A 25,933-nucleotide genomic window follows, 5' to 3' on the forward strand; every position below is an offset into this window, starting at 1 on the left:
TTACCAGGGAATAGTGGAATGGTGCTATAGTTCAATCTCCCCTATTTAGCAGGGAGCAGAGTTCTGCTGCAAAAACCATTTCAGCCTCAGACTCATTTACCTTATTGCTTTGACAGCTGCACCTCTCCCGCAGTAAAGTTTAGATGATTAGCTTTTCCCTCCAAGCAGCTGATGGTGATAGTTGTTTTTTTTTCTTAACCAGTATATTCCTGGGGCTGATAAATTCCCTCTAAAGAGGCTGTGAATTCAAGCACCTGCCTGAAGAATTTGTTTTATAAACTGAGCGCTGAGATGGAGATATGTTCAAACAATTCACTTTTAAGCTTCTCCCTGGTTCTCCCTTCACCATCTCCCTCCCCACACATAAATCTTTCACGAACTGTGTGTCTTTTGAATGGGGTGAGTGCATTTGTAGCTGCAGCCGTGCTAACCAAAGACACGGAAGCTATTTTGTTTCTGGTCAGTTCTCACCCTTCAAAGTCGATTTTTAGATGTGATCCTACAGAGCAGCCATGCAGCCACTGTGCATCCTGGGGATTTAGTCTTGGCGCATCCACCTCCCCTCTCGAAGCATCCTGCTGTCAAGCAGAGGTACCAGCAACCAGCTGGGTGCCCCACATCTCGCACCCTTATGCTACTCTGCTGACTCAGCAGAAGAAACCCACCCAAGACCAATCTTGTCTCCTTGCATTGCTTTTAGTCAGTGTCACCCTGGTGGGGCTTTGGCCCCACGATCTAGCATCACACCGGAGGGTGCCCAGGCTCAGCACGGGGCTGCCCTGCTTAAGGGACTGAGACAGACGTGAGCCGGCAGCCCCGGGGTGGGAGGACAGCTGGAGAGCTGGTCCTCAGCATGAGCCTGGACAGTCTTGGGCTCCACAGGAGCTCAGGTCACAACAAGATAGGGTAGCTGGGGCACAGGGACAAGCTGGTGCTGCCTGAGAAAGGGTGGTATGAGGGGTTACTCCTCCTCCTCTTCACTCCCAGGAACTCTTCTGGTGATCGTAGTTGGTGCAACATGTTTGGAGAACAGTTTGCTCTCCTCTGCAACTGAAGAGCACGGCTGAGGCACAAACCGTGACCCCACCATCATGAGCACCTACCCAGGGATGAGCAGTGCCTCACCCCTGCCAGTTCCCACCTCCCAAATAACAACAGGCATCAGCCTCTCCCCACCACAAGACAGCCAGGCCAGGTCCTCACAGCGCTGCTCCCACGCACCTTCCCTTGCTGTGGAGAGTTGCGGGAGCGGAGGCAGCCCCATCCACCGTCCCCGGCTCTTCCCAAGGCTGCTGGGACAACAACTGCCAGACAGACAACAACTGCCAGACAGACAACAACCGCCAGACAGACAACAACCGCCCTGCCAGAGCCGAAACAGCGCGACCCATGCCCAGCACCCAAACAGCAACACAGTCTGCTGTTGCAGAGACCCACGCAAACACTGCAAGTATTTTAAGCACAAAGGCACAAATTCTTTTCCCCTAATTTAAAAGCAAAACAGCCTGTTGCAGAAGTACGCCTGCCTGAAGCTCTGCCTGCAGATAAACCACAGCAGTCCACAGGCGAGGGGTGGCCGGACAATAGCCCTGCCTCCGTTTACCTGCTGGATCTTGTTCTGCCCGGCTGCGTGAAGCGGAGTCAAAGGAAGCTGCTCGGAGGCAGGGAACAGGCAGTGAAACAAAGGCAGGGAGAATACCAGCCGGCCCAAAGGAACAGTGGGGAAGCTGGTAATTGGGCAGTGTGTGTTTGGCTTTCGCCAGGCTAGCAGGTTTGTTTTTCCCAGGCTGGAGCCTAGGCTGAAAGAGACACAAAGTTATTAAAGACCTCAACCTAGAAAGGAGAAAGAGAAGGGAAAAAAAAGCTGGCGGCAGCACTGGAGGTGAATCTTAAGTAATGAGAGCACAGTGGGGGCTCTCTGCTCTCTCCCGAGGGTGGAGGTGCCTGGGAAATCATTTTCAGTGGGCAAAGAAAAATGAAGTTTAGGTAAAATTATTCCTGTGGACTTTTATTGCTGGTTTAACTCATTTCTAAGACAGCAGGGAGCCTACCGGGCAGGATGCAATTGGTCCTGCTACTGAAAGGTAGAGCTGTGTCTTCCTAGTCGCCTCCTGGTTGCAAGATTCGTGCAGGGATCGAAATGGGACCCAGTGACGAGGCATCCCCAGAGCCACCATCGGGAAGGGAATTCCCTGTGGCAGAGCGGATCTTCAGTCCTTTCTCCAGGCAGATGTAGCAAAGAGCTGTATGTCTACCTGCAGGTCTATAGTGCTTCTTGCAGGCAGAATGTGCGAAGGAGCCCAGGGCTGACCAAAAGCCGTGCCAGCGCAGCACTAAGCCTGAGCTGTTTTACCCAGCTCCTAAATGTAAGCCTCGTGATAGGGAGGGAAAGCACATCTGCAGCCCCTTTCCCTTTTACTTTGAGGAGAACCTGCTGTGAGCCTTGTGGTCTTCATCTGCAAGAAGAGGTGATGCAAAATCTCACTGCTGGATGAGCAGTCATGAGGGCTGGGGGAAGCAGTACCCAAATCGTGAGCCTCATGTTAAAACTGGAACCAGTAGGAGCTGATGGTGATCCCACACTTCTGCTCTTTTGGCTTCCTTCCTCCTTTAACCTAGGTGTCAGTGACTCGATGGAGACGGAGTGAGGTGCTAGCTGGTGCAAACCAGCTCAGCTCTGCTGACAGCAGCACATCCTCAGTGACTCAAGCCAGATGAGAACATACTAACTGACTTGGTACCATTTGCTCTCCCAGGAGCTTATGCTTTCTCCCAGAGATTTATTTAACCAGAACGGCCTCAGCTGTTTGACATGAAGGAGGTCTATGTGGTAGCCATGTCCCATGCAGTGTCTTGCTGGGGTCCTCAGGGAGGGAGACAGGACCAGACCACGGGAATCTTCACTCGTCTCTCCTTGAGGCATCTCCCAGCTTAGTAAACTGAGACCAGGAGAGAAAGAAGGAGATAATACTCAAAGCCAAACTCTTTTCTAGACAAAACATATTCTGTCCTCTAAGGAGTTTGCAAGTGCCTTCTTTGCATGGAAGGGTCACAGAGAGACTAATCTCCCAGCAATGGCCACAGCAGCTTTAGAAACTGAACCAGCAATGCCATGAAATCCCAGCAACACCGGCTCTCTGCTGCATTAGCAACACAGTAAATTAAGCTGAAGAGCAATGTTTTAATTTAGGGGTTTGCTGTGGGCAGAGTTATCCAAGTTTAGACATCCAGATTGACAAAGCCAACTGTTTTGCTTACCTTCCTTTTGGCTTTTGCTATTACTCTGGCACCTGTTAATATGGTAAGGAGAGAAAACTGTATCTGAATATAATGTATAGAGTTAAGGCAAAACAGTAACTCACACAGAGCCTTGGTTCCTTAATGTGTTATCCTCCTTTCTTCTTATTATTATTGAACTTAAACAATGTCTCATTATCAGGAACTGTCATTACTGTTCCCGATGGATTAGCTGCTTGCTGACATTTTTCTCTCTCTGAAACACTTTGAATGACTAGCATTGGGCAAACACTCACCCCTCATGGGATGTTTTAAAAGACACAGGCAGTTCCTCTCTGTGAAAAGCTGGAGGATTCAGAAGACAGAGAGTCTCAAGCAGAATGCCCACCTACCTTTCCCATAATGAGACTCTGGTTTTATTTACACAGCTGACAGCCAGCTGTGTGTAATATTGCTCCTGTGGCACTTTCTTGCAGTCTCTCCCCATTCCCATCCTTGTGTCCCATGAAAGCACCAAGAGCCTGCCCTGGATTTCACGGTGAGCAGAGGATCAGGGACACACCTGGTTGGAGGTGAATATGTGTGCTCCTGCTTGGCAGGAGGGTGAAATGAGACTGCGTTAAGACTACTCTCACTGCCACCTGCCCGAGCAGACATGAGGCCACATTCCTGCATCCTTCCTTTCATACCATGGATTTTTCAGATCCTCCATGACAAAACTGAACTTCCTCAAGCTGGAGCCTTGCAGTGGTCAACCCAGTGGAGCTGCGCGCATGCAGGCACCAAGGAAGGATCTCGACAAGGTGAACTTCACAGAAACTGTTAAATTTAAAAGGATCAGTGATGAAGCAGGTGCAATATGTGTTAGTTTTTCTTCATTTTTCTAATTACCATGCATTTGTGACAAGCATCAGAGTCAGCTCAACCAAGTTCCAGAGCTTGTGCCTTTAGCCTTAAAGATGACAAACGGGGATCTTTGCCGTCTCAGCACAGACCTGAGATGGGTCAGGACACTGTGCTGTGTCTGCCACCCAAGGGGAGGTGAACTGGGTGCAATGGGGTAGCCAGGGTTCCTCTTCCACAAAGCTAAACTGGTGCAGGTGAGAGGGTGGCAGAGAGCTGCAGGATTTCTTTTCTACTTGCCACCAAGAGTCTCCATCAGCTCTCCAGGGTTGTACTTTCAGACTTAAGAGTCCAATTAAGGCCTCAGTTACACTGGTTTTCTACTCCTGCGGTCTAGACAGCCTTTTCTCATCCACACCATTAAAGATGCCATTGCCTTCATTTTCTGAAAAAGCTCTGCTTTTTGCCTTTGTGACCATAGTGTCATATCCTTGTAACATTTCTTTTTGTGGTGATGTTCCAGCCTGAAATGATAGAAACAGCAGAACATGAATCTGTCCGTCATACCATACTCCAGACCATAACAGTGCCTCACCGACAATACAGAGTGCCTGAGGTTATTGACAGGAGGGGATTTTTTTGAAGCATCCATATGTATCTATGCTGGGTATTCCTACATCTCAAATCCCCATTTATAGAGAAGAAACTAAGCATCAGTTCTGCTCTGGTCACTGCCAAAGCCATGGCTTGTCCACATCCACAGTCGAAGCTCACAGCAGTGGTGCCTACAGGCTCTGGAAGCCACAGGGGTGCACAAGTCCCTGGGACCTTATCAACCCTGGCTATACCAGGAAGCTCATGGCCATCTGCAGAGCAGCCAAGAGGACAGCAGGTGGGTGAGAAACACAATCTCAAGAGTGCTCATGACCATGCAGAACCTATTCTTTATGCTGCAGACGTATCCAGAGCAATGAGAAAACCTTCCAAGATCCTACAAGGAACTTGCAGACGGAGAACCAAACTCTCCTGAGACCTACACCAACATTACAGAGGACTATGTCCCCTCCCCAAGGGAGTACACAGTTAGCCCTGCGCAGTTAGCTCTGTGCTATTGCAATATAAAAGATATGGGATGCTCTCGGGAGAACTACACAGAACTTGCACAGTTCCTCAGCCTAAACTATATGGCTCAACAATCCAGTCGTTACACAAGTGAATATTTTATGAACAGCAATTTTGTATAAAAATAGCATATTCTTCTTGCTTTCCCTTAAAAACAAAAGTTTATTTTTTTGTTGCATACAGATGGAGATGCAATGTTTTGAGTTTCGACATAGATAAAAAGTTTCTAGAAGGTTGCACGAGGTAGAGGGGAACAGCCTGAGAGTTACTAAAACCATATTTGGTAAATTTAGAGTCTAGGCAATACTGAAACAACACAAAATACATAAGGAAGATACATCCAGTGTTCATTTGGGACCTTCAGAGGCTGCTAAGTATTTGGCATAAAAGCATTAGCTTTTCTCCGTCTTAAGACTATCATATCTGGAAATGAGGGCATGAATACATATAGCTCACAAAATTTTTAAGGTTTCTTTTTTTTTTTTTACTTGGAGATATGCCCTCTTTAACGTTTAATCTTTATTATTTCCTATTGACAGTCACTAAAGCAAGGAGTGTATATTAACAGAGACAAGAGTCTCATTCATAGATAGTGAGCTACAACACATTATTTGCAAGTGCAAAGATCACTCACATGAATAAAGATTTGGTGGATCAATGACTCCACTGATAAAATGAATAAAATCCTTCTCCAGGCACAATCGAAAAATGTTTTCTTGCTACTTACCCAAGCAAGTCTACTTTCGTGTTGTTCCAGTTTAATTAACTGAAAACACATAACTATTAATGAGAGCTCTGATAGGGCAGGAGAGGAAACGCGCTTCTTGGTGATCAACTTGCAGCCACAACACAAAAACCAGTTCTGTTTGTGCAGAAGAAAGCAACCCCCTCCTGCTACATTATTCCATTGATCTACAAACATTTACATCTCCTTTGTTAACTAGTTTTCTGTGGAAATTTCATAATCATGAAGGGACGCTCTTACAACTGCACCTCAAGAAACCTGCGGTTTAGACTGGATCAATCTAAAATTCAGGGACTATTTTTTCTTTTACGTTGTGTTATATGTGAAATCCATTGTGTTTTCTCGGACATTTATGATTCATTGTAAATAATTTAGTTTGGATTTACAAAAGAGAAGGGGCTGTACAATGAGTGTAAGAACTGCACGTTACCATACCCCTGACAATCAAAAACTAATAAAAATATTTCATAAATCCCAATCTCAAATTGTTTACTCTTCCTCTTCCACATCGTTTTGCAATCTACATTCAGTATCAGGTTGACGAAAGCAAACTTTTTGGAGTATTTCTGTTGAATGTAATAATAAAATCTACTTAACAAGTTCTTGTGGCTATGGCAGGAGAACAGCCTCACCTGAATAAACTCTGTTAAACATACAATGTGCACTGAAACTAAACAAAGGCAAGATGAGTAGCTCACAGATAAACAAGGAATACCTTTGAAGTATTGCAGCGATATGAATGTTCAGTGCATTTCCCTCTCATGAGTCGTGAGGCTGCAGTGCACAACTACGGGCAGCTGAGACCTAGAACATGGTATTTATTTACTTATGTATTTATTCATCTTAAGGACTAGACACTTTAACGAGTAACAAGTGTCCTGAGTTACAGCAGTTAGTAACACAATTTGAAGAGTCATGTTCAAGCTTTAAGTCTCAGGGTTTAAATCCTATCTTTAAGACACTTTATGAATGTGATACTGGTGCTGCACAATACCAGCAACTGCCGACACAATTCAAACCTGGACTTACGTATGCTATGTTTTATTAAAAAAGCGATCAGCAGGTGAAGATTTGCCTTAAGAACAGTTACATGAGCAGCAGCGGGTTTTGGTTTTATGATGTACACTTATGTAGGATAGTGCTAAAATACAGAATCAATCAATGAAAGATTAATAATTCAAGTATGTTCTGTAAGTGAGAAAAAAGTGGAGTTAGGTCTGAACCTAACATCACTGATGAAGACAGGCTTTCTCCAGCTATCTGGTCTAGGGCACGTCAGGTCCTCTAGTTGAGGATTTCTAGTATAGAAGCGCTCTCTATCAACAATATGGACTAATCACTTTCCCTACCTGAAAGCTTGTCTTAAATTAATGTAGAATCAACACAGGCACTTATCCTAAAGCAGTGTCTGAAGGCCTGAGCGTGGGCAGCTCTTGGGACACTGTATTACCACTGCAAGCAAGACCAGGAAGAATTCATGGGGGTTTGTTCTGTCGAATACCTCCAGCCCCAGTCCTGACCAACAGTGAGATGAATTCTCTGCTGCAGTGCCACATCCCTCTAGCTCTATCACTGCAGCCCAGCAAGTATTGTAAGTGCTGTCCTTCCAAAAATGATTATTGAGAACACAACCAGTGTCCAGCAAAATAAGGACTGCAAACAACATCTGCTTATTTAAACCAAATTAGCCCCACATTCTCCAGTCACAAAATGATAGAATGCCTTGGGATGGAAGTGACCTTTAAAGGTCATTTAGTTCAAACCCCCCTTGCAGTGAGCAGGGACATCTCTGAGTAGATCAGGTTGCTCAGAGCTCAGGTTGCTCAAGCCTGACCTTGAATATCTCCAGGGATGGAGCCTCCACCAGCTCTCTGGGCCACCTGTTCCCATATTTCACCACCCTCACTGAGTGCATCCAATGACACTACTTTTTCATTGATCCCAGTTAAATTGTCAGATATCTTCCGAAAGGCTGAAACTTCTATTCTGGTGCTACAGTTCCTGCAGGGAAATAAACTATCCACAATGCCTCAGTGCAAATGTAAAATTATCTCACCTTGTTGGATTCACTGACCCTGGCAGGCACCAGTGGGCTCAACGCCTGCTTAACTACCTTCCCATTACTCAGAAGAGTAACTCCAAACTCACACATCACAATTCAGCCACAGCGGATCTCCACTTTGGTCTCCCCATCTCCTCACTAACATCATCTTTCCAAGAGAGACAGTGAAGTATAGGAAGACAAGGTATAGACAAGCCTATAGGTGGCACTCTTGCCCTGACATAACACTGAAGGACCACGAAGTGCTGGTCCTCTTTTCCCTTAGAGGAGAGAAGCCCAGGCCAGTTAAAAAAACCAAACAAACCACATTTAAAAGCAGTAATTCCACAAAGCACGTAATGAACACTTTCAGTTTTATTGACAACACGCTTAAAACTGGAAACCTACGTTCAAAACAATTATTTCCGAGAATACTGAAATACAAAATATTTCACACAGAAGTTTGTTATTGTAACACAAACAGAAAGGAGATGGAGAATATGCCGATGTGTATTGTAAGTGATCCAAGTCACAAGTTTAGGAACTGTACCACTACAGAACTGTCACACAGGCTTGGAGAGTGAGCATTTGACTGTTTTTAAGTATCATCTCTGCATTTCTAGTATTACATATTTACTTGAAAACTTCCTAGCAGTGGACAGAGAACACAATAATTTTGTCTTCAAAGTTTGTTTTGAAAGCACCATGACAACAGACTGTTCAAACTACTTCCTGACAGAGGGAAGTCTAAACAGAGACAATTATTGCAGTTATGGCTTTTTAGGGGCAATATTTAATATTATTATCTATGACAGGTTTGTGAATATACAATAACAAGCAAAATCAGTATTTCCTGGTAGTTCCTCCCGGAAAGCAAAACCAGCATTGCCCATTTTAAATAAATTCTTTTTATACTGAAGAAAGTGAACTCTCATATTCTATATAAAATGTACGTCCTTGGCCAGGCACTGAACAGCTTCCCTTTCTTCTAGATTCTCTAAAACTAAACTAACCCAACCCAAACACGCAAAACTTCTTTATTGGTTAGCAGCAAAGAAGTTCTGCCAACTTTACAAAATAAATAACTAATTTAAATTTATTTCCAAAAGAATGACACAACTAATCGAGTTGTATTGGACAGTGACACACATCACGCTCCATCACCAAGACCCTAAGCTTAGTCAGAAGGGGAGAGAGGAATGGAGCAAAGGAAAAGGAATGTCTGTCCTAAAACTACTGAAAGATTTATGCCACACTTTGCTTTTCTCTTAAAGGTCCCAAAGAAAAGTTTTCTGAAGCTACCTCAAGGTTACATCTCACACAAGCAACCCAGTTCAAAATTCAATTCTGAACAGCATCTTCTCCTGAAAAACTGAGACATCCCTGCAGCCTGACACTTAACGACATTCCCGGCTTGTCACAACACGTAGCCGTCACCCTCCTCCTCATCGTTTGCCTGACAGCTTTTCATGCTTATCCTTTGTGTGCTGGTTCCTGCTTCGGTGCCTTGGAGGAGAGTAGCTGACTCTCCTTCTGGACTGAAAGCTGGGTGTATATGGGTGAATTCTGCGTTTCTTTGGTTTTTCTTCTTTCCTGCTTTTGTTTGGCTCAGGCTCCTTACTGTCTTCCTTTTGCTCGCGTTCCTGGTCTTGTTCTTTTTGAGACGGTAACGTATTTTTGATGGTATTAAGAAGAAATCTTTTATTTGTACCAGCCAGAGGACATTTCAACCTGTAAAGACATTTAAAAGTAATCAAAGGACATGACGAAAACATCCTGAAGCAAGTCTGAGATTTTAACTTCAATAATTTTAAGACAGGTTTGTGCTTTTGGCTTTCCTTGCATGCCACCTAGTGTAAACTCTCAGTACATAAAGATATGCTCAAGGTTGCCTCCACTCTTATCTTACATTTTATAGGATTAAAATTATTTTATTTCAACACAGTGAAAATCCACATGATTTTCACAAGGCAGGGGGAAGCAGGGAATGACGATACATTTAAAGGTCGACGGTGCTTAACTTAGCTATTCAGGAATTAAATACTTAGTAACATATTCTAAGTCAAATCAGAATGGTTTAGATGATCATGATCTACTAAATTCAGCATTATCTAATGGAGATATCCAGAAAGTAAAAGGTACACTTGCATAAAGAATCCAAACATATACACGAGGCATACCAATTTTAACTTGTATCCGTAACCACTAAACAAAATGTTTTGTATCTTTTTCAACAGAAAGGATACTCATCCAACTCCTTATTCCATTGTTTTTGACTTTCTCCTCTTGCAGTTTAACAGCTTTGCACATCATTTATCTAGTAAACAAGTACTGTACATTTCATTTATCTTGTTAGTATTGGCTGTATTCTACTTATTCTCAATTTATCAACTCTTAAAGAATGGAATGAGAAAAAACAAGTTTGAATGTATTTCTGCAGTAAGCAGAAATCACTCTGAAGACTTTGTTTATAGTGGCAGCCACCATGATGTTTGTCTTCACAACATTTTTGTGTCCGCAGGCTAATGGAGAAATTATGGGATTACTCTAAAAAAGCAGAGCTGTCATAGATGAGAGTAAAACTTACTGAATCAACTATGAAGTCAATGAATCCTAACACCATAGCATTAAGATCATCTATTCTTTCTGAATATTTCTGACTAAGTGTGGAAACTATACCCTGACCATTTATAAACCTTTCATACCTCTGAATAATCAGAGGTATCAGAACAAGAAAATTGTAACAAAGATCACATCTGGTTATTTAGCATACTTCACCATTTTTAACCGGGCTTGGCATTTACTGTGGCATTTTGCTTCAGGTCTGCCTACCAGGCATTACTGAGAACTATTCCTGTCCTAAATCCTCAAAGAACTTTTAAGAGAGTCATTTTAGGTGTATACATTAAACAGTCACACTGTTTTTATTTGCACGAGGTATTTCCTGACACATTTCTAGAGCATAGCTAATTTTGGAGTTTTCTAAACTTCCTGTGTATGCCCATAGCACAGGTTACACTCAAGACGTAACACAAAACAGCGAATATTTAAGTCCTCTATATGTCATCAACCTGTTATACCTCAACACCTCCTCCCAAGGAAGGCAGCCTTCTCCAGGCTGCAACCTTGCAATAACTATTTCACATTTGTCTCCTTCCTCTTGCTTTTCCTTCAGAGCTAATGCATCGATTAGGCACTAATATATATAGCACAAGAATGAGGCAATCTGCCCTAAATAAATTCACCTTGCTGAAGTATTTATTTCTCTTTGGCACTGCGAGTGCTGCCTGAGCTTTACTAAGAGTGAAAACGGATGAGAAGTGCAAGGCTTCAGAGTCAGCTAAGAGATGCCAGGAGCTCACCATGATACAGCGATAAAAGCGAGACACTGGGCTTTCATGGAGCAGCAGTAAGTTACAGCACTGAAGAGAAATTATCAGTCCTTAGTCTTATGGACCTCAGACTCCAACATAGCAAATTCTGCCCTTAAAGAAATGAGATGTATGGCATGTGCTACATTATACATGCACATAAACAAGCCCATATTGCTTACATACATCTGTGGTAGATACGGAACGGTGAAGATTGAAAGTGAACCCACTGATATCTTCAAGAGCATTTTTAGTAGTGAAAAAATCGAGCTTCCCAAAGAGAAGCCTTTGGCTTGCTCTAGGTCTGATCCTGCAATGCTCGATTCAATGACAGCTTTGTCCTCAACTTAAGTTCTGACGGGCTGGGAGGCAAGCTCACCCTGTGCAACGTGGAATGCAACACTGCTGACTAATGATCAGGGCCACAGAACACATTTTAAAAGCTTTTTCTCTATTTTTTTTAAAAGACATGTTAAAAGAACATTAAAGTTCCAAACCAAGGCATGGCATGCCTGAAGCAGAGCTGCAGATGTGACCCAAGTAGTCACACGTTCTAGAGCAGTCTTGTCTATGAAACAGTCGCCCGTTCTGTAGTAACACATTCACTCAGTGCAGGGGGTCACTTCTCGCTTTGCATGAAAAGTAAATAAACTAATCCATGTTAAACTAAGCTACTCTCACTGGCAGAACCTTGTCTCCCTGCACAGATAGGTCCCACAGACCCCAAAATCTTTCCACTATGCAATCACAGAGTCAACATTGCATTTTGAGCAAGAAAAAAAAGGATTAAATCCATTATTATGTATCTAGGTCAAATCTTAACTCTACTTTTGACATTTTAAGTCAACTTCTGTGCAATAACACAGAATTTCCAGACAATACCTGCCCTTAAGTGTAGCAGGGCCGTTCAGCACAGAAGTGTACTGTACAAATTCTTAGCAGTAAAACGTGCTGGCACCACTTTCATAGAATCATAGAATGGCCTAGGCTGGAAGGGACCTTAGAGATCACCTAGTCCAACCTCCCTGTTTTGGGCAGGGATGTCACCTCTAGACTAGACCAGACAACTTAAGACACAAGAGTGCAGTGCCACACACCGCAGTCTTTTCTCTGCTGAGGAACTGGACAGATCAAACAGGTTCAGCACAGTCAGCCTCAGCGTAGAGAGTAAATCCCATCTTTCCAGGAAACAAAATTCCTTATGGATGAACTTACAAGTGCATTTCTATCACTTGCAAACTGCTGTGGAAAATAAAAAGCACTTTACAGATAGAAGGCAAAAAAAAAAAAAAAACAACAATGCAAAAAAGCAGCTGGAGGTTGTTGTGCCAAACCGACTAATCTGGGCTGTTAACCTTCCACAGGGGATCTCACGAAAGACGACGCCTGGGAGGACGCTGCAAGCTTTTGTGTATCAACTTGGCAGCTAGACAGAGCTGGCAGGACTTTGAACAGGAACCTGTGCTCTGATCACAAGATTTTAAAATACTTTGCAATCTCTGCCTGTAACGTGTTTCTCCTCCTCTTCATATTTAAGCGAAGGAGGTGCAGAGGAATCGCATCACAGGGTTTCTGCACAGTCATGCAACACCCATTCAAAGATGAGATGCGATACAGTATTTCACAGCTCTGGTGCCCTCACATGCTTTGGCTTCATCTTCGTTATTTTCTATTCTGCAGTAATTCCAACAGATCTGGTATTGAAGAGAAAGCTATCTATAGGAATGAAAGCAATTTTAGGACTGCTTTACAAAAAAAAATAGGGTTAAAAATAATTTAATTATTCCAAAATTTATTTTCTTTTTTGAAATTTCATCCGCTCTTACAATGCAGAGCTGAACAAAGCACCGCAAAATATCCTGTTTTCCACATCTAATTTTAAGTAAGCTTTTCAAGTAAGCTGAGAAGACTACATTCAGTTCAGCCGTAGCTCACTTGCCACCAGCATCTTTGAAGACCAGGCCTAAACACTGGAGGAAAAAAAAAAAAAGCCTCTGGAACTTTTCCACACATTAGCTTTTCTGGCATTTTAACTGTCTTTCTCAACTAAGGCAGAACAATCCCTTAAAATGAGACCTAATTCCACCACTACAGGGAAGCTTATGAATTATGTAACATAGGATGAAGAAAAACACATAAGGAAAATTGGGCTTTTAGCTTGATTTTACCTCGACACATCATGGAAAACTCCAAATATCCTGTAGCTTTACTCCATTTGTGTCCAATACTCTCTAATGAATTAAGGCTAAATTTATCTAACCATTTCAAGTGTTCTTACACTATCTGTCCGAGACGTCTGATCCTGGATCCAGCTGGTCCCTCAAATGTTGACTTCCAGACAGCTGCTCTGATGTCTTCTCTCATATCAGAAGTGCCAGCATCACTGAGACTCAGCCACAGAATCTGCTCTCTTTTGCTCAACATTTCTGGGATTAAGACCTTCTCTCTCACATTTTCTACCTTGTGATGAGCTCTGCTAACACTCAAACTAGATATTATCTGCAGCAAGATCTACATCATGGGGTAGCATAAGGACGCAGGATACACCCAAAAAGAATCCCTATGGCCACAGAGTGTATACAAAAGGAGAACTGCAGGAACTAGAAACACAGCAGTGCCAGGATCAAGAATCTTGAGGACATCCAAGGAACAAGTTAATACTCAAGAGTCAGTAATGCCAGATCTACAAATAGGAATATCCAGTACTTCTTGGATTAATTTGCCAGGGATCCAGATACTGCCAATCTGTGCAGTCCTAAGAGCAAGGAGACCAATGAGCTAAGACTCTTGGCCAACTAAACGAGCTCACACAGCCCACTGGCAACACTGACAGTTCTTCCATGTTCAGAGACTCAGATAATGTCTCTTCCTGCATAAGCTCTTGCTTGATATCACCACCAACCTCTCTGTTTGGGGCATGCCCTTCTTCTACCACCATCTAACTCCTGCAGGTTGCAGCACCAATTATCATCCACAGCAGACTTGTGAGACAATGTAACACTGGCAAAACTTTCCCAAACTGGAAGAAATACTAGCAATGCCATCCCATATTTCAAGGCTGAGTGTTTGTACCAGACTGTGGGCTAAAGGATGACTGCTCGGTACACTTTTTCTGTATGTGCCAGCTATGATAGCTTGGATGTTTGCAATTTAGGCTCAAACAACAGCTCACTATCCCTCTCACTTGATGAAACAACAAAAAGTTAGGTAGGGGTGCTTGGGGAACTTCTTCAAACAGTGCATTTGAGTTATGGAGAACCAATCACCCTGGACAGTAACAGCACAGTGGGTTGAACGTGAAAGCAATCCCAAAACACCATTTGGAGGCTTCTGGCTAAGGTTTTGCTGCCATCAACATTCACCAGCAGACACTATTCTTTTGTGATAGTATGCACAACATAGTTCCCCGGGAATGCCACCTCCCCACACACCTCCCTTCGAGTTCCTGTCAAACGCCACTGCCTTCAGGAATGTATTTCCCAGTATCCAACAGCTGCTGGAGAGCGACATAAACTGGAATCAGCGAAGTACGAGCAGTAGCAGCCTCTGCTTCTCCTTACCCAAAGACAGATGGCAGAACAAATCTTTTCTTCTTAGGCCGAGTTGCTTCAACTATCCAGTGCCAATGCAGGATTGGTGGCCTTACACTAGATGGCTCCAGGGTTTGTGCATCTCTTCTCCAGGACTCCTCTGACAAAGGGCTGAGGAAATCCCAGAAGTCCTCATGAAACACACCTGTAAGCATTTTGAGTTTGGCAAGGAAGGAAGGTTTTGCGTTTTACCTGTTAAGATTGTGCTTTTAGAAAGTTGGTAACGGCCTTGTCTCTTGGCTTCTACCAGTTATGCTCTTCCATTTTCATTAACTTTTCTGCTCATTTGCTATCCATAGAGCTCAGAGCAGCAGTTACCTTCGTTTCAGTAGTTTACATCTGCAAGGTTACCTGCCAGTCCTGGATTGAATCTCTGAAGGATTTACTGTAACATCAGCTACATCTGATGGCATTTTGTTGGAGTGTGATACTCAGTTAAGCATAGCTGCCTTCCAAATATCTTATGAGTTATCTCCCACATTTACACATAATACCTAGTTGTTGGGCCAGAAGGACCAGAATTGCACGATGGGGCATGAAAAATACTGAAAGGAAGAGAGCTGTGGCAGCTTCCACCTGCTGTTCTGTCTCTTGCCCTTACAGAAGTAGACACCAAAGACTTACAGGAGCCTTTATACCGTCCTTACAGCCACATACACCAGCTGTACACTAGCCTATGTCACACCACATGGCAGCAGAGTTGTGACAAATGGGATTGCTACCCGTCTCTCTAAAGATAAATTCAGAGACCCTGGAGAAGCGTCATACAAAAAAAAAAAAATCATCTCTGAGCGCAGGATATCCTGAGCTGCAGACTGCCTGATGCTGGGCTAGTACCTGGAGGAAGTACTGCTACTTTCTTGTACTTCTCTTCATTTCCTCAGCACTGGTATCACCCACTGATGAAGACAGGGCACTGCACTGATGAATCCTTTGTTTGACCAAGTACAGCTATGCTCACATCCCTCCGCAGTTGAAAGGATCCTTACTTGAATACCTCAGTTCAGGATGTCACCACATCAAATCCCTATGTCAACAGTCTTCCTCTTCCTGAAGCCTTCTTGACAATCCTCCCCTCCTACACCTTTAACACAACCCTGGCCTAACTAAACACTATTTCACTCTAGTGGAACCTGCAGCTGTTCTGAAGAACATGTCGCCCTTAGCTGTTCCCTCCTCCAGCAGGTCTTGGGCATCAGGTTTTAGCAAACTGCATGTTACCCCGAGCTGATGAGCACAGCCAGCTGAGCAGGACCACTCCTCTTACAGACAAGGAGTAAGAAGTAGCCAGAGCCAGGAGGAGACGTCCCACCCCATTCCTGGCAGGCGTTCCAGACTGCACAAGCAGCAATCAAGTTGCACAGGGACACTCAGTTAACTCCCAAGAGAAATCTTTAGTCTCTGTACCTGAAATTAACAGTAATCGAATTCACAGTAATTGAATGCGTGAAACATTTCAAGGTGCTAATAACCTGCGCTGGTTTACCTGGCCACTTGGCAAGGCTGACGGGATAAAAGCGTGCCGTATCTCTATATAGCTATGACTACTCCAAGGGGTTTAAATCAATCTAACTATTTTAACATGAGAGTATAAACCTACCAGAAGTACTGGGTAAAATATACAACAAAAAGCCACAATTTGTTTAGAAAATATGAAAGATTAACTTTTTTTTTTCCCCAGCAAGACAGTATTTTAATCTCTTCAGAGCTATTAAAACACACATAGTCAAGGAAACTTCATTAACATTGCAGGCTTATCTTTTATTATTGTTGGTGGAAGAAGCCAAACCTTATCTACAAATGAGTTTGACCCAGTCAACTCGTGCACTACTTGTGTGAACATTCTAGATCCAACAGCTTCTTATCAAAGTCATACACACTATTTTAAGATGAACGACTCTTCTCAGTATGTCATTACTACTTTAACTACAATTACATGCATTATATTCCATGATAATCTGGCTGTAAAAACTGAAATATGGCATCGAAGAATTTATTTCACTTCAGACTTAAATTCTGTGTTTATTTTCCCACTTGCTATATAAATTATCCCCTGTGTTTTAGTGAGTTTTTCTAGTATTTAAAAATACCTTTTTCCAAAACTGGATTATATTTTTGAGTTCATTTTTCGCAGCAATTTACACATGAATTCTCTACTAGAGGATCATTTACTATTTTAATTGTTTCAAGGGTTTAAGTTTCTTTGTCAGGCTATGAATTCTTCTAACTTAAACAGAACCTAACCCTGTAATGTGGCCAGTATGTAAGTACACGTACACTGAAGCTACGTAGTATTTAAAAAAGACTCAAGACGCTCCAATCCAAACTTTGCAATTCCATCTATTATAAGGAAATGATATTACAGAAGCTACTCCCAGTTTTCCAATTGCTTTGACTTCAACACATTCAGTCAAACAATTTCATGCAGGCAGAATTTACTTGAACTTCTTTCTTATCTGGACTCAAATTTTTGCCAAGATATATTAATACCTGGATGAAGATAAATTATTTAAACATGTTAAACATTTAAACATATTAAGATGAAAAAAGTATAGACTTCTGTCATACATTAAACGTGAAATTTATTCTAGCATCAGTCATAGCATTCATTTCCTCTTGGCACAACTTACCAACCCATAGCTCCCATTGTTTCAGCTCTGGTTCTCCCACGTTTTGCCTCTTTAAGTAACTCTTCCACAGCCTTCCTAAATATGAAGAAAAGAAAAAGTTACCACTGTAGAACACAAGAATTACTCACTTTATGCACTTACGTAAATCAAGTGAAGAGCTTCTACATAGCAATGAATTAAGCAATAAAGAGACTACCAAAATCATCTTGACTTTCTTATTAAGATAATTCAGATTCCTCTGCACCAAGATGAAAAGAAACATTTTGACATATCAAAAGCAATTAGAGCTGCTGCAAACACAACAATTGCAATACTAATTGAGGAGCAGAAATAAAGTGTGCAAAAACTGATGTACCACACCAAAAACCACAGCCCCTGTGGCTTCACCTTAGGAATGCTCTTCCCTGCTGCTACTTCAGTTAGGTTCTTCCTAAAGTTTCTAAACCACAGCAGGTCTATTTTGAACACAGTTAAACAACAACAGTGAAATAGTAAGCAGTCAGATGGCAGTAGAAAATCACTGCAAACACCAGCTGTCAAACTGCACTATCTTTGTGTAACAGTGAAAGAAAAAAGCTCATCTTCGTGACTATAATTCACCACCATCCCAAATGACCAACCTTTACATTAGCAGCATTTTCTAGAACAAACTGGCCAGACTAACGCTAATGCAATTAAATAACTATGCTCGCATAAAAAGTCATTGGAGAGTATAACTTATGCAAATTGTAGATAACTCCTGCAATGTCAGTCTTTCTGTTCTCTTTATGAATTAATTTCAATCTCAAATAAAACTTAAGTAACTGCTCTACAGTATGTGGTTGAAGTTAATGGGAAAACCAGTGAACAGATAATGTAAGCCATTTATCATACAAATGAAATGCATACACTAACAATTTGATTAGTTAACTGCAAGCAACCATATATGTCAACCAAAAATTAACTGCAAGACAGAAAAGGAAAGCTATGCACCAGGCTGTAATACCCGGCGTATGAAGCTAAGCATTTAACAACGCTGACATGGGTAAGACTGAAGGTTTGAGGAACCGAAGGTAGGAGGTACTAAAGAGGCATTTACTGTTTAGCTCTCCTAGCTATGATGTTCCAGAATGGTTGCTGGCATTTGGACTACACGAGCAACATAGTCATCATCCTGACAGTACAAGTGTGTGTGTGACCTGTGCAGAAAAAAGCAACTGCCAACAGACTTTGACCCAAACTTTAAGGAATCACAGAATCACAGGATGTTAGAGGTTGGAAGGGACCTCTGAAGATGATCTAGACCAACCCTCCTACCAGAGAAGGATCACCTACAGCAGGTCACACAGGAATGCATCCAGTCAAGAGTCATCATCTAATAGCAGAAGCAGGTCTGAGAAGAAAACCAAGCAATTTACACAGCAGGTCCATGTGAAGATCTGACAAGATACTGCTGGGCTCTAAACATCTCATGGAGTGGTTTATTACCATTTAGGTTACGAAAGTCTACATAGAAAACACAAGAAGCCTTAGCTTTAAGTGCATACACTGCATGTGCATAACAGGGAATGAAAATAAGAGGTACAGAATTTCCTTCAGTAGCTAATGAGAAAACATTATGCAGTTACACAGCAGCCTACATCTCTCAGTCTAGATCTAACCTTCTTCCGTTTGTTATGGTCTTAAAATAAGCCTTTTCTGGCTCCCTTCATATTTGTGATCATGGATTTGTTCATTCATTAGGATAGCCTGGTGACATTCATAAACACAGACTCACTTTTTCTTCTGCCTGTATTGCTTTTGGGCAAGTTTTAGTTTTCCCTGGCAACAGGAAACAAATTGGTGCTAAATGAGTACAAGTATAGTGTACACCAAGGTGTAACTACTCTTTCTACAGTTGCTCTGCAGTTCAACATGTAATTCTTGATCAACTTAGATAGATAGATACGTATATTCATAGAATCATTAAGGTTGGAAAAGACCTCTAAGACCACCTAATCCAATCGTCAACCCAACACCACCATGACCACTAAACCATGTCCTGAAGTGTTTTTTGAACACCTCCAGGGATGGTGAATCCACCATCTTCTTTGGCAGCCTGTTCCAATGCCTCACCACTTTTTCAGTAAAGATTTTTCTCCTAATATCCAATCTAAACCTCCCCTGGTGCAACCTGAGCCCTTTCCTCTTATCCTATCACTTGCAGCTTGGGAGAAGAGACCAACACCCACCTCGTTCATTCCAAGGGGAAACCATTCCATTCAGCAAAAGCTGAGATCTGTGCCAGGGGGACAAACAAATATTCACAATTCCTAACTTTTTTCTTGGATAGTTTGCATTTGAAGGGCTTTGCAAAGGGAAGCATCCAAGACTTCCACAGAAACAATAGCAGAGAAATACATTAAAAATCATAGTAATGTTTCTCTGTACACCGTGTCTACTAATGGCACATGGGTTTAAGGTTCCTCACTCAAGTCTCTCTCTCATATATGGTTATTATCATAATCATAGAACAGGCTAGGTTGGAATGGACCTTAGAGATCATCTAATCCAACCTCCCTGTCATGGGCAGGGACACCTCTCAGCCAGACCAGGTTACTCAGGGCCTCATCCAAATTGTCCTTGAACACCTCCGGGGAGGGGGCATCCACAACTTCTCCGGACAATTTATTCCAGGGTCTTGCCACCCTGGCACTGAAGGTTTTTTTTCCCTAAGATCCAGTCTAAATCTGTTTAGTGTAAATCCATTTCTCTTTGTCCTATCAGTGGACGCTTTGTAAAAAGTCTCTCCCCAGCCTTCCTGTAGGTTCCCTTCAGGTACTGGAAGGCAGTTATAAGGTGCCCCTGGAGTCTTCTCTTTTCAAGACTGAACAATCCCAGCTCCCGCAGCCTGTCCTCGTAGCAGAGGTGCTCCAGCCTCTGGATCATCTTTGCGGCCCTCCTTTGAACACGCTCCAACAGATCCACGTCCCTCTGATGGTGGGGGCACGAAAACCAGATGCGTTATTCGAGGTGGGGTCTCACAGGAGCAAACGGGAAGAATCACCTCTCTGGATCTGCTGTCCACACTCCTCTTAATGCATCCTGGGACAGGGTTGGCCTTCTGGGCTGCATGAGCGCACTGCCGGCTCACGTTGAGCTTCTCATCTATCAACACTCCAAGTCCTTTTTTTCAGGGCTACTCTCAACCCACTCTGTGCCCAGTTTTTATTTGTGCCTGGGATTAGCTCAACCCAGGTGCAGGACCTTGTATTTTGACTTGTTGAAGCTCATGCAGTTTGCTCTGGCCCATTTCTCAAGTCTGTCAAGGTCCCTCTGGATGGCATCTCTTCCCTCAAGCAAGTCCACCACCCCACACAGTTCGATGTTGTTGGCCAACTTGCTGAGGTCCACTTGATGCCACTGTCCACGTCACTGACAAAGATGCTGAACGGCACTGGACCAGAACACATTCCCAAGAAACTCCACTTGTCACTCGTCTCCACGTGGACATTGAGCTGCTACAGTCTCAGTAGCAGCTGGGCTTGGGGTACTTTAAACCCTTTTTTAAGCATCCATCTGACAGTGAGGACATGTTGCATATCCAGTTACATAACAGTCACTCATAGAAACCAAGTGTCTGCCCAGGCAAGCTGTCACCAGTCCAAGCTACCTGCACCTAGATGCTAAGTAGTGTCAGCAACCTCACCAGTTACTGCTGCCTTCTCAGGTAGGAGCAGTTGGGTGTGTGGGATGGCTACTGCCAAGAACAACAACCACCAAGTAAAGCAAAAAAATAACCCCAAGAAACACAGGTTCTATCATTGGAACAAAGGAGATGTTGGATATGCAGGTCTCTGTGAAATGATGGCAAGAAATTCTTTTTTTCCAGACTCAGAATTTGCTACTCGAGCTAGTTTCTAGTGATGACAGCAGGAACATGTGACCTTAATAAAAGCTTGTCTTAATAAACAGCAATGTCAGATGAAGGGGAGGAACGAGGAAGAAAAAGTGTCTGAATTTACTTTCCACAGTTGCCAAACTTAGTGATTCTGTTTTGAGAAACCTGACTAGGAAGCAGATTAGAAGCCTGTCACTATTATTATATTATAAAATCTGTCATTATTTTATAATTAAAATAATAAACCAAAGTATCTGAGCTACAAAGCACTAATAAAACACACACACATACAGATTTTAAACACCTATGATTCAGTTTCAGGGGAAACACCACAATAAATTAATATGGTGACAGCAATTCTATTAACTTAGGCAAGAATTAAAAGCCTTTAAGTATTTGAGACTCGTTTTTTTTTCCCCTCTGGTTTTATCAAAGATCAAGCTGACTTTGCATCCATCTTAGTGACCTTATAAGTTGACACCTTTTCTTATCACACATTATTTCCTAATGTTGGTCTTTCAACATCACTCTTACTCACTGCACCTTTATAAAGCCTTTTAGGCTTGTACAGACAAATGAAAAAAAAAAATCTCCAATCCTCTTTGAAATAATGTGTCTCCACTTGCTGAACTTGTATCTTCTACATAAGTAAGCCAACAGCTTAAAAGCTATGCAAACAGGGTTTTTACATTTGCTTTTAGAGGCCTCTTGGGACTCCGCATTCCTCGCTCTCTTCATTTTTACAGCTTGGTTACAACACAAACAGTCCTGTGGCTGCCAGCTTCAACTCCAGTGTGAGCCAAGGGAACAGAGCTTGCAGCTTTCACATGAGAACCACCCAAACACCAGGGGACTGGTAGGAAAACTAGGGACAGGGGCACATTTAAGGACATTGCCATCATTCTGGCATTTTTTATAGCAAGCGCCACTTAAAACTTGCTGTGGCAATCCTTTTTGAGCAATCAAGCTTAGCTGCAGAATTACAGTAGCATAAGGTATAAGCAGTGATATTTTTATCTTCAAGAGCATAGTCCAAGACCTATTTACATTTCTGAGGGATTAGACTTTTTCCTCTATATTCCAAGGTTACAGGCAAAGCTCCCATTGCATAAATCCTAACAACCTGCATCACAAATGCGTACGCCCAAAGAATGGGAAGGCTCTGAAGTCAGGCAAAACCAGAGATATTTTCTATTCCTTGCTCAGGCAAATAGCGTCATCATTTTTTTCTGAAAGATTAAATAGATAGACTGGAAATTGAATAAGTTTTAATGAAGAGGTACGGCTGATACAGTTACAGGCAATGAAAACACCACGTCACTACAGAGACCACCCATCATTTGTAATTATAGACCACTCCATTAGGAGAAGACATATCAGGCTGGATTTGACAGTCGAGAAGCCAGGCAGTCACAGCTCCATGCCCAGGTCCAACCCACAGCAAGGCTGAAAATCGGCTCCCAGCAGGCAGACGCACACACCGCATCTACACACCAGTGTCCACACTGACCACAGACAGACACACAGAGCACTCACACCAACACTCATTCTACTCTTCTCTCTGGCCAGGTGTAGGAGTCCCTGGGGCTTCATCTCAACTCCATTGCTGGCACAGACCATCACCCAGGACTGTCTGGCACTCCCTGGTTCCCCAGTACTCAGCTCCACTGGAGTCTTGCCCACAGAGACACACAGGCATACAAATGTCTCGCCGCTGGAGACCCCCTGACCCTACAGTCTCTCCAGCAGCTGGCCAGGACTCCCTGGTGCCTCCAACAGGTCTTGCTCTCAGAGCAAGTGCGCTCACCTCCCAGCTCCAACTTTTTTCACCTGCTCAGCAGCCTGATCTTCACTAGCAACCACACGCTCCCTCACACACCCACATTTGCTCCAGCACAGATAAATAGGTCCCCAATCCCACTCCAGTGGCTGACACTTGTTTTGCAGTCACTCCCACGAAGTGTCCCCAGCCCAGGTCCCAGTCCAACTGCTGGTATAAAAACCGCTCTCGTTCCAGTTGCTGGCACCACAAACAAACAGTCCCTTTGACCTGTGGTTTGACTCTAGATGCTAGCATTACGTACAGCCTCTCCTCTCAAATAGTGTTTCTCATCCAAGAAAGAGCCAAAAAGTAACATAACAAAGTAGGACAGATTGTGCTGATCTGGCACAGGGCACGATCAGACAAGTACCTCAACCATGACGAGACCTTTTTATCCCCTTATTCCTCTATTTTCCCACTCTTGCTTCTCCATAAATCACCTTAACCTATCCCTTTCCTCCTCTTTGGTTCCTCCCCTACACATCCTATAAAAAGCCTTACACAATCTCAAAATTCTCTTCTGCATCCCATAACATGTCCCACACCCTTGGGCAGCAACACCCTTAAGTCCAAAAGTGCTCCAGCATTGACTCATCTTAATGGGTGTCATGACTGGAGGCTGAGACTGTCTCCTATGATCAGCCTCGGGAGAGGCCCAGAGAAGACGTTCTCCCGAGTCCTTACTGTGGGTTCCCACCTGCCACTGTGCCCCCATGCTCCTCTGGGCTCACGGAGATGGACCTCTGGTGGGCTGGCAGCTCCTGGGATGGGCCTGGGAGAAGCCAGGGCTGGGCACTATTTGGGGTCTACCGTCCACCATGGTCTCTCTTTAGTCCTCTGTGGGTATGCTCAGGAGCTTTTTGCTTTTAAACTAATAAACTCAGCCATCTCTGCCCATGTCACCATCTCATTAAAGGTATCGATGAGAACTCTAATAAAAATATATCTACTGGAATTGCTTCACAGCTTGCAACTGGCTACAGAAGTGTACAGACCTGGAACAGGAGGGCAGCATTCATATTCAGCTCCTCCCAGAGTCAGAGAAGAGATATCTTCATCAAACACAGCTTCATGAAAAGACCTTCATAGCATTTGTAATTGCTTGCGGTCTATATCACTATTATTCAAGCTCAAAGGCCAAGCTGCTCAACTACTGCGATCCCCAAAAGCCACACTTAAACCTACCTCCTGAGGCACTCTCAGCCTTGACAGGAAGCTGCAAGCCCAGGAAAAAAAAACAAACTAGTAAGTATTTTAGTCAATGTTTTTCAAAGTAGTTTCATGCTGACCATACAACTTATTTTTAACCATGAAAATAGAAGTGAATGTTGGTATTCTGATTACATCTGAATAATTAATATCAAGACCTTCAGTCAAGTAAAAGACTGAAGGTACTGCCTTCTACAATAAAGGAATGATAATGAAGGCCAGTGTTATTTATAATTAACTCCTGTGAGCTGGTCTGTCCTATCTACTGACACCTACTCTTTGTCGATCAGGTTTCATGCTCAAATATTCTATTTGTCTGTCCCATGAGTGCTATTTGCAGCATATTTCTGTGCTGATATTCTCATCAGCTTGAGTAGTGAACACAACACTCCATTTCAAACACCAATTTTAGCTCGCAGACCATTTTTTACCACAAGTATGGGAAAGAACGGCATACTGAATCCTAACACCTTGATTTTAACTATTAAAAACAACAGTCAGCCTTATCAATTAATTTCGCCAAGGCACAAATTATATTTTTTAAAAAGTATAACTGTGATGCCTGTGCAGCAAAACTATAGACTATTGATTCTCAACTCAACTATAGGCCTCTTGTTAGAGAATTATAGCAGCATCTCCTTAGGAGACACTTAATTCCAAGGAAATGATGCTCCAAACAAGCTTGGTAGGCACTTCTAATAAAGCATGGTATCCAAGGTTGTGAAATATTTATAGCTGTTCAAAGACAGAACGGATTATGGAAGGATTTAGACACACAGCACAACAAAGTCACTTCCTTTACACTTGCAGATAAATGATATATTTTCTGTGCTTCAATCACACAGAACAACCATGATGACAATTTAGGAAGGAGAGAGGGAAGAAAGATGATTTTAGATAGAGACGAAAAGAGTGACCTCTGTAATATCCCAAAGGTTACTTAATTGAAATAAACTACGAAAAGCATGTATATGTGCTTGCAGGGGAAATAGTTGTTAGTAGCTCATTTGTAACCTTTTTTTTCCTGCTCATTTTTGGGTGATGTTGTCAAATATGATTATATATTAGCAGAATTTAGCCTAGAATTTTCTTAGAATCACACTGTTTCTCAAGTCTTCACTGATGTACCAGCAAGCTCACAGGAAAAAAATGTCAGTTCGTATTTCCAACAAAGGATAGTGGGTGAGACAGAACACAGGAAATAACTCAGCAGAATGTAGCAAATGGCACTATTTTACACACCGGTAGTATTTGCAGCTTTTAGAGTTCTAACATCCAGAGTATACAACAGTCACACATAATTTACGAGTTCGTATTCAGTTTTGGTAGTGACTATCACTTCCTATTAAAGTGAGGAAAACATCAAATTCAAGGTCAAATGAGGGTTAGACACAGTAAAAGTGAAAAATAGTAACAGAAAAATTTAGCAGGAAGGGCAAAATGGAACAAGCAAGATGAAGAGAC

General features: G+C 42.8%; 1 protein-coding gene across 1 annotated transcript; it reads right to left on the reverse strand.

The window, feature by feature from the left end:
- Nucleotides 1-9,021: 9,021 nt before the first annotated feature.
- LOC104269578 lies at nucleotides 9,022-17,650 on the reverse strand. The gene is made up of 2 exons (XM_009864522.1): nucleotides 17,580-17,650; nucleotides 9,022-9,719 (listed from the first exon to the last, which is right to left on the reverse strand). The coding sequence occupies exons 1-2, from the start codon at nucleotides 17,594-17,596 to the stop codon at nucleotides 9,434-9,436; spliced, it is 303 nt and encodes a 100-aa protein (XP_009862824.1). The 5' UTR covers nucleotides 17,597-17,650; the 3' UTR covers nucleotides 9,022-9,433.
- Nucleotides 17,651-25,933: the final 8,283 nt, after the last annotated feature.

The sequence above is a fragment of the Apaloderma vittatum genome, unplaced genomic scaffold (genome assembly GCF_000703405.1).
Source record: "Apaloderma vittatum isolate BGI_N311 unplaced genomic scaffold, ASM70340v1 scaffold740, whole genome shotgun sequence".
Lineage (NCBI taxonomy): Eukaryota > Metazoa > Chordata > Aves > Trogoniformes > Trogonidae > Apaloderma > Apaloderma vittatum.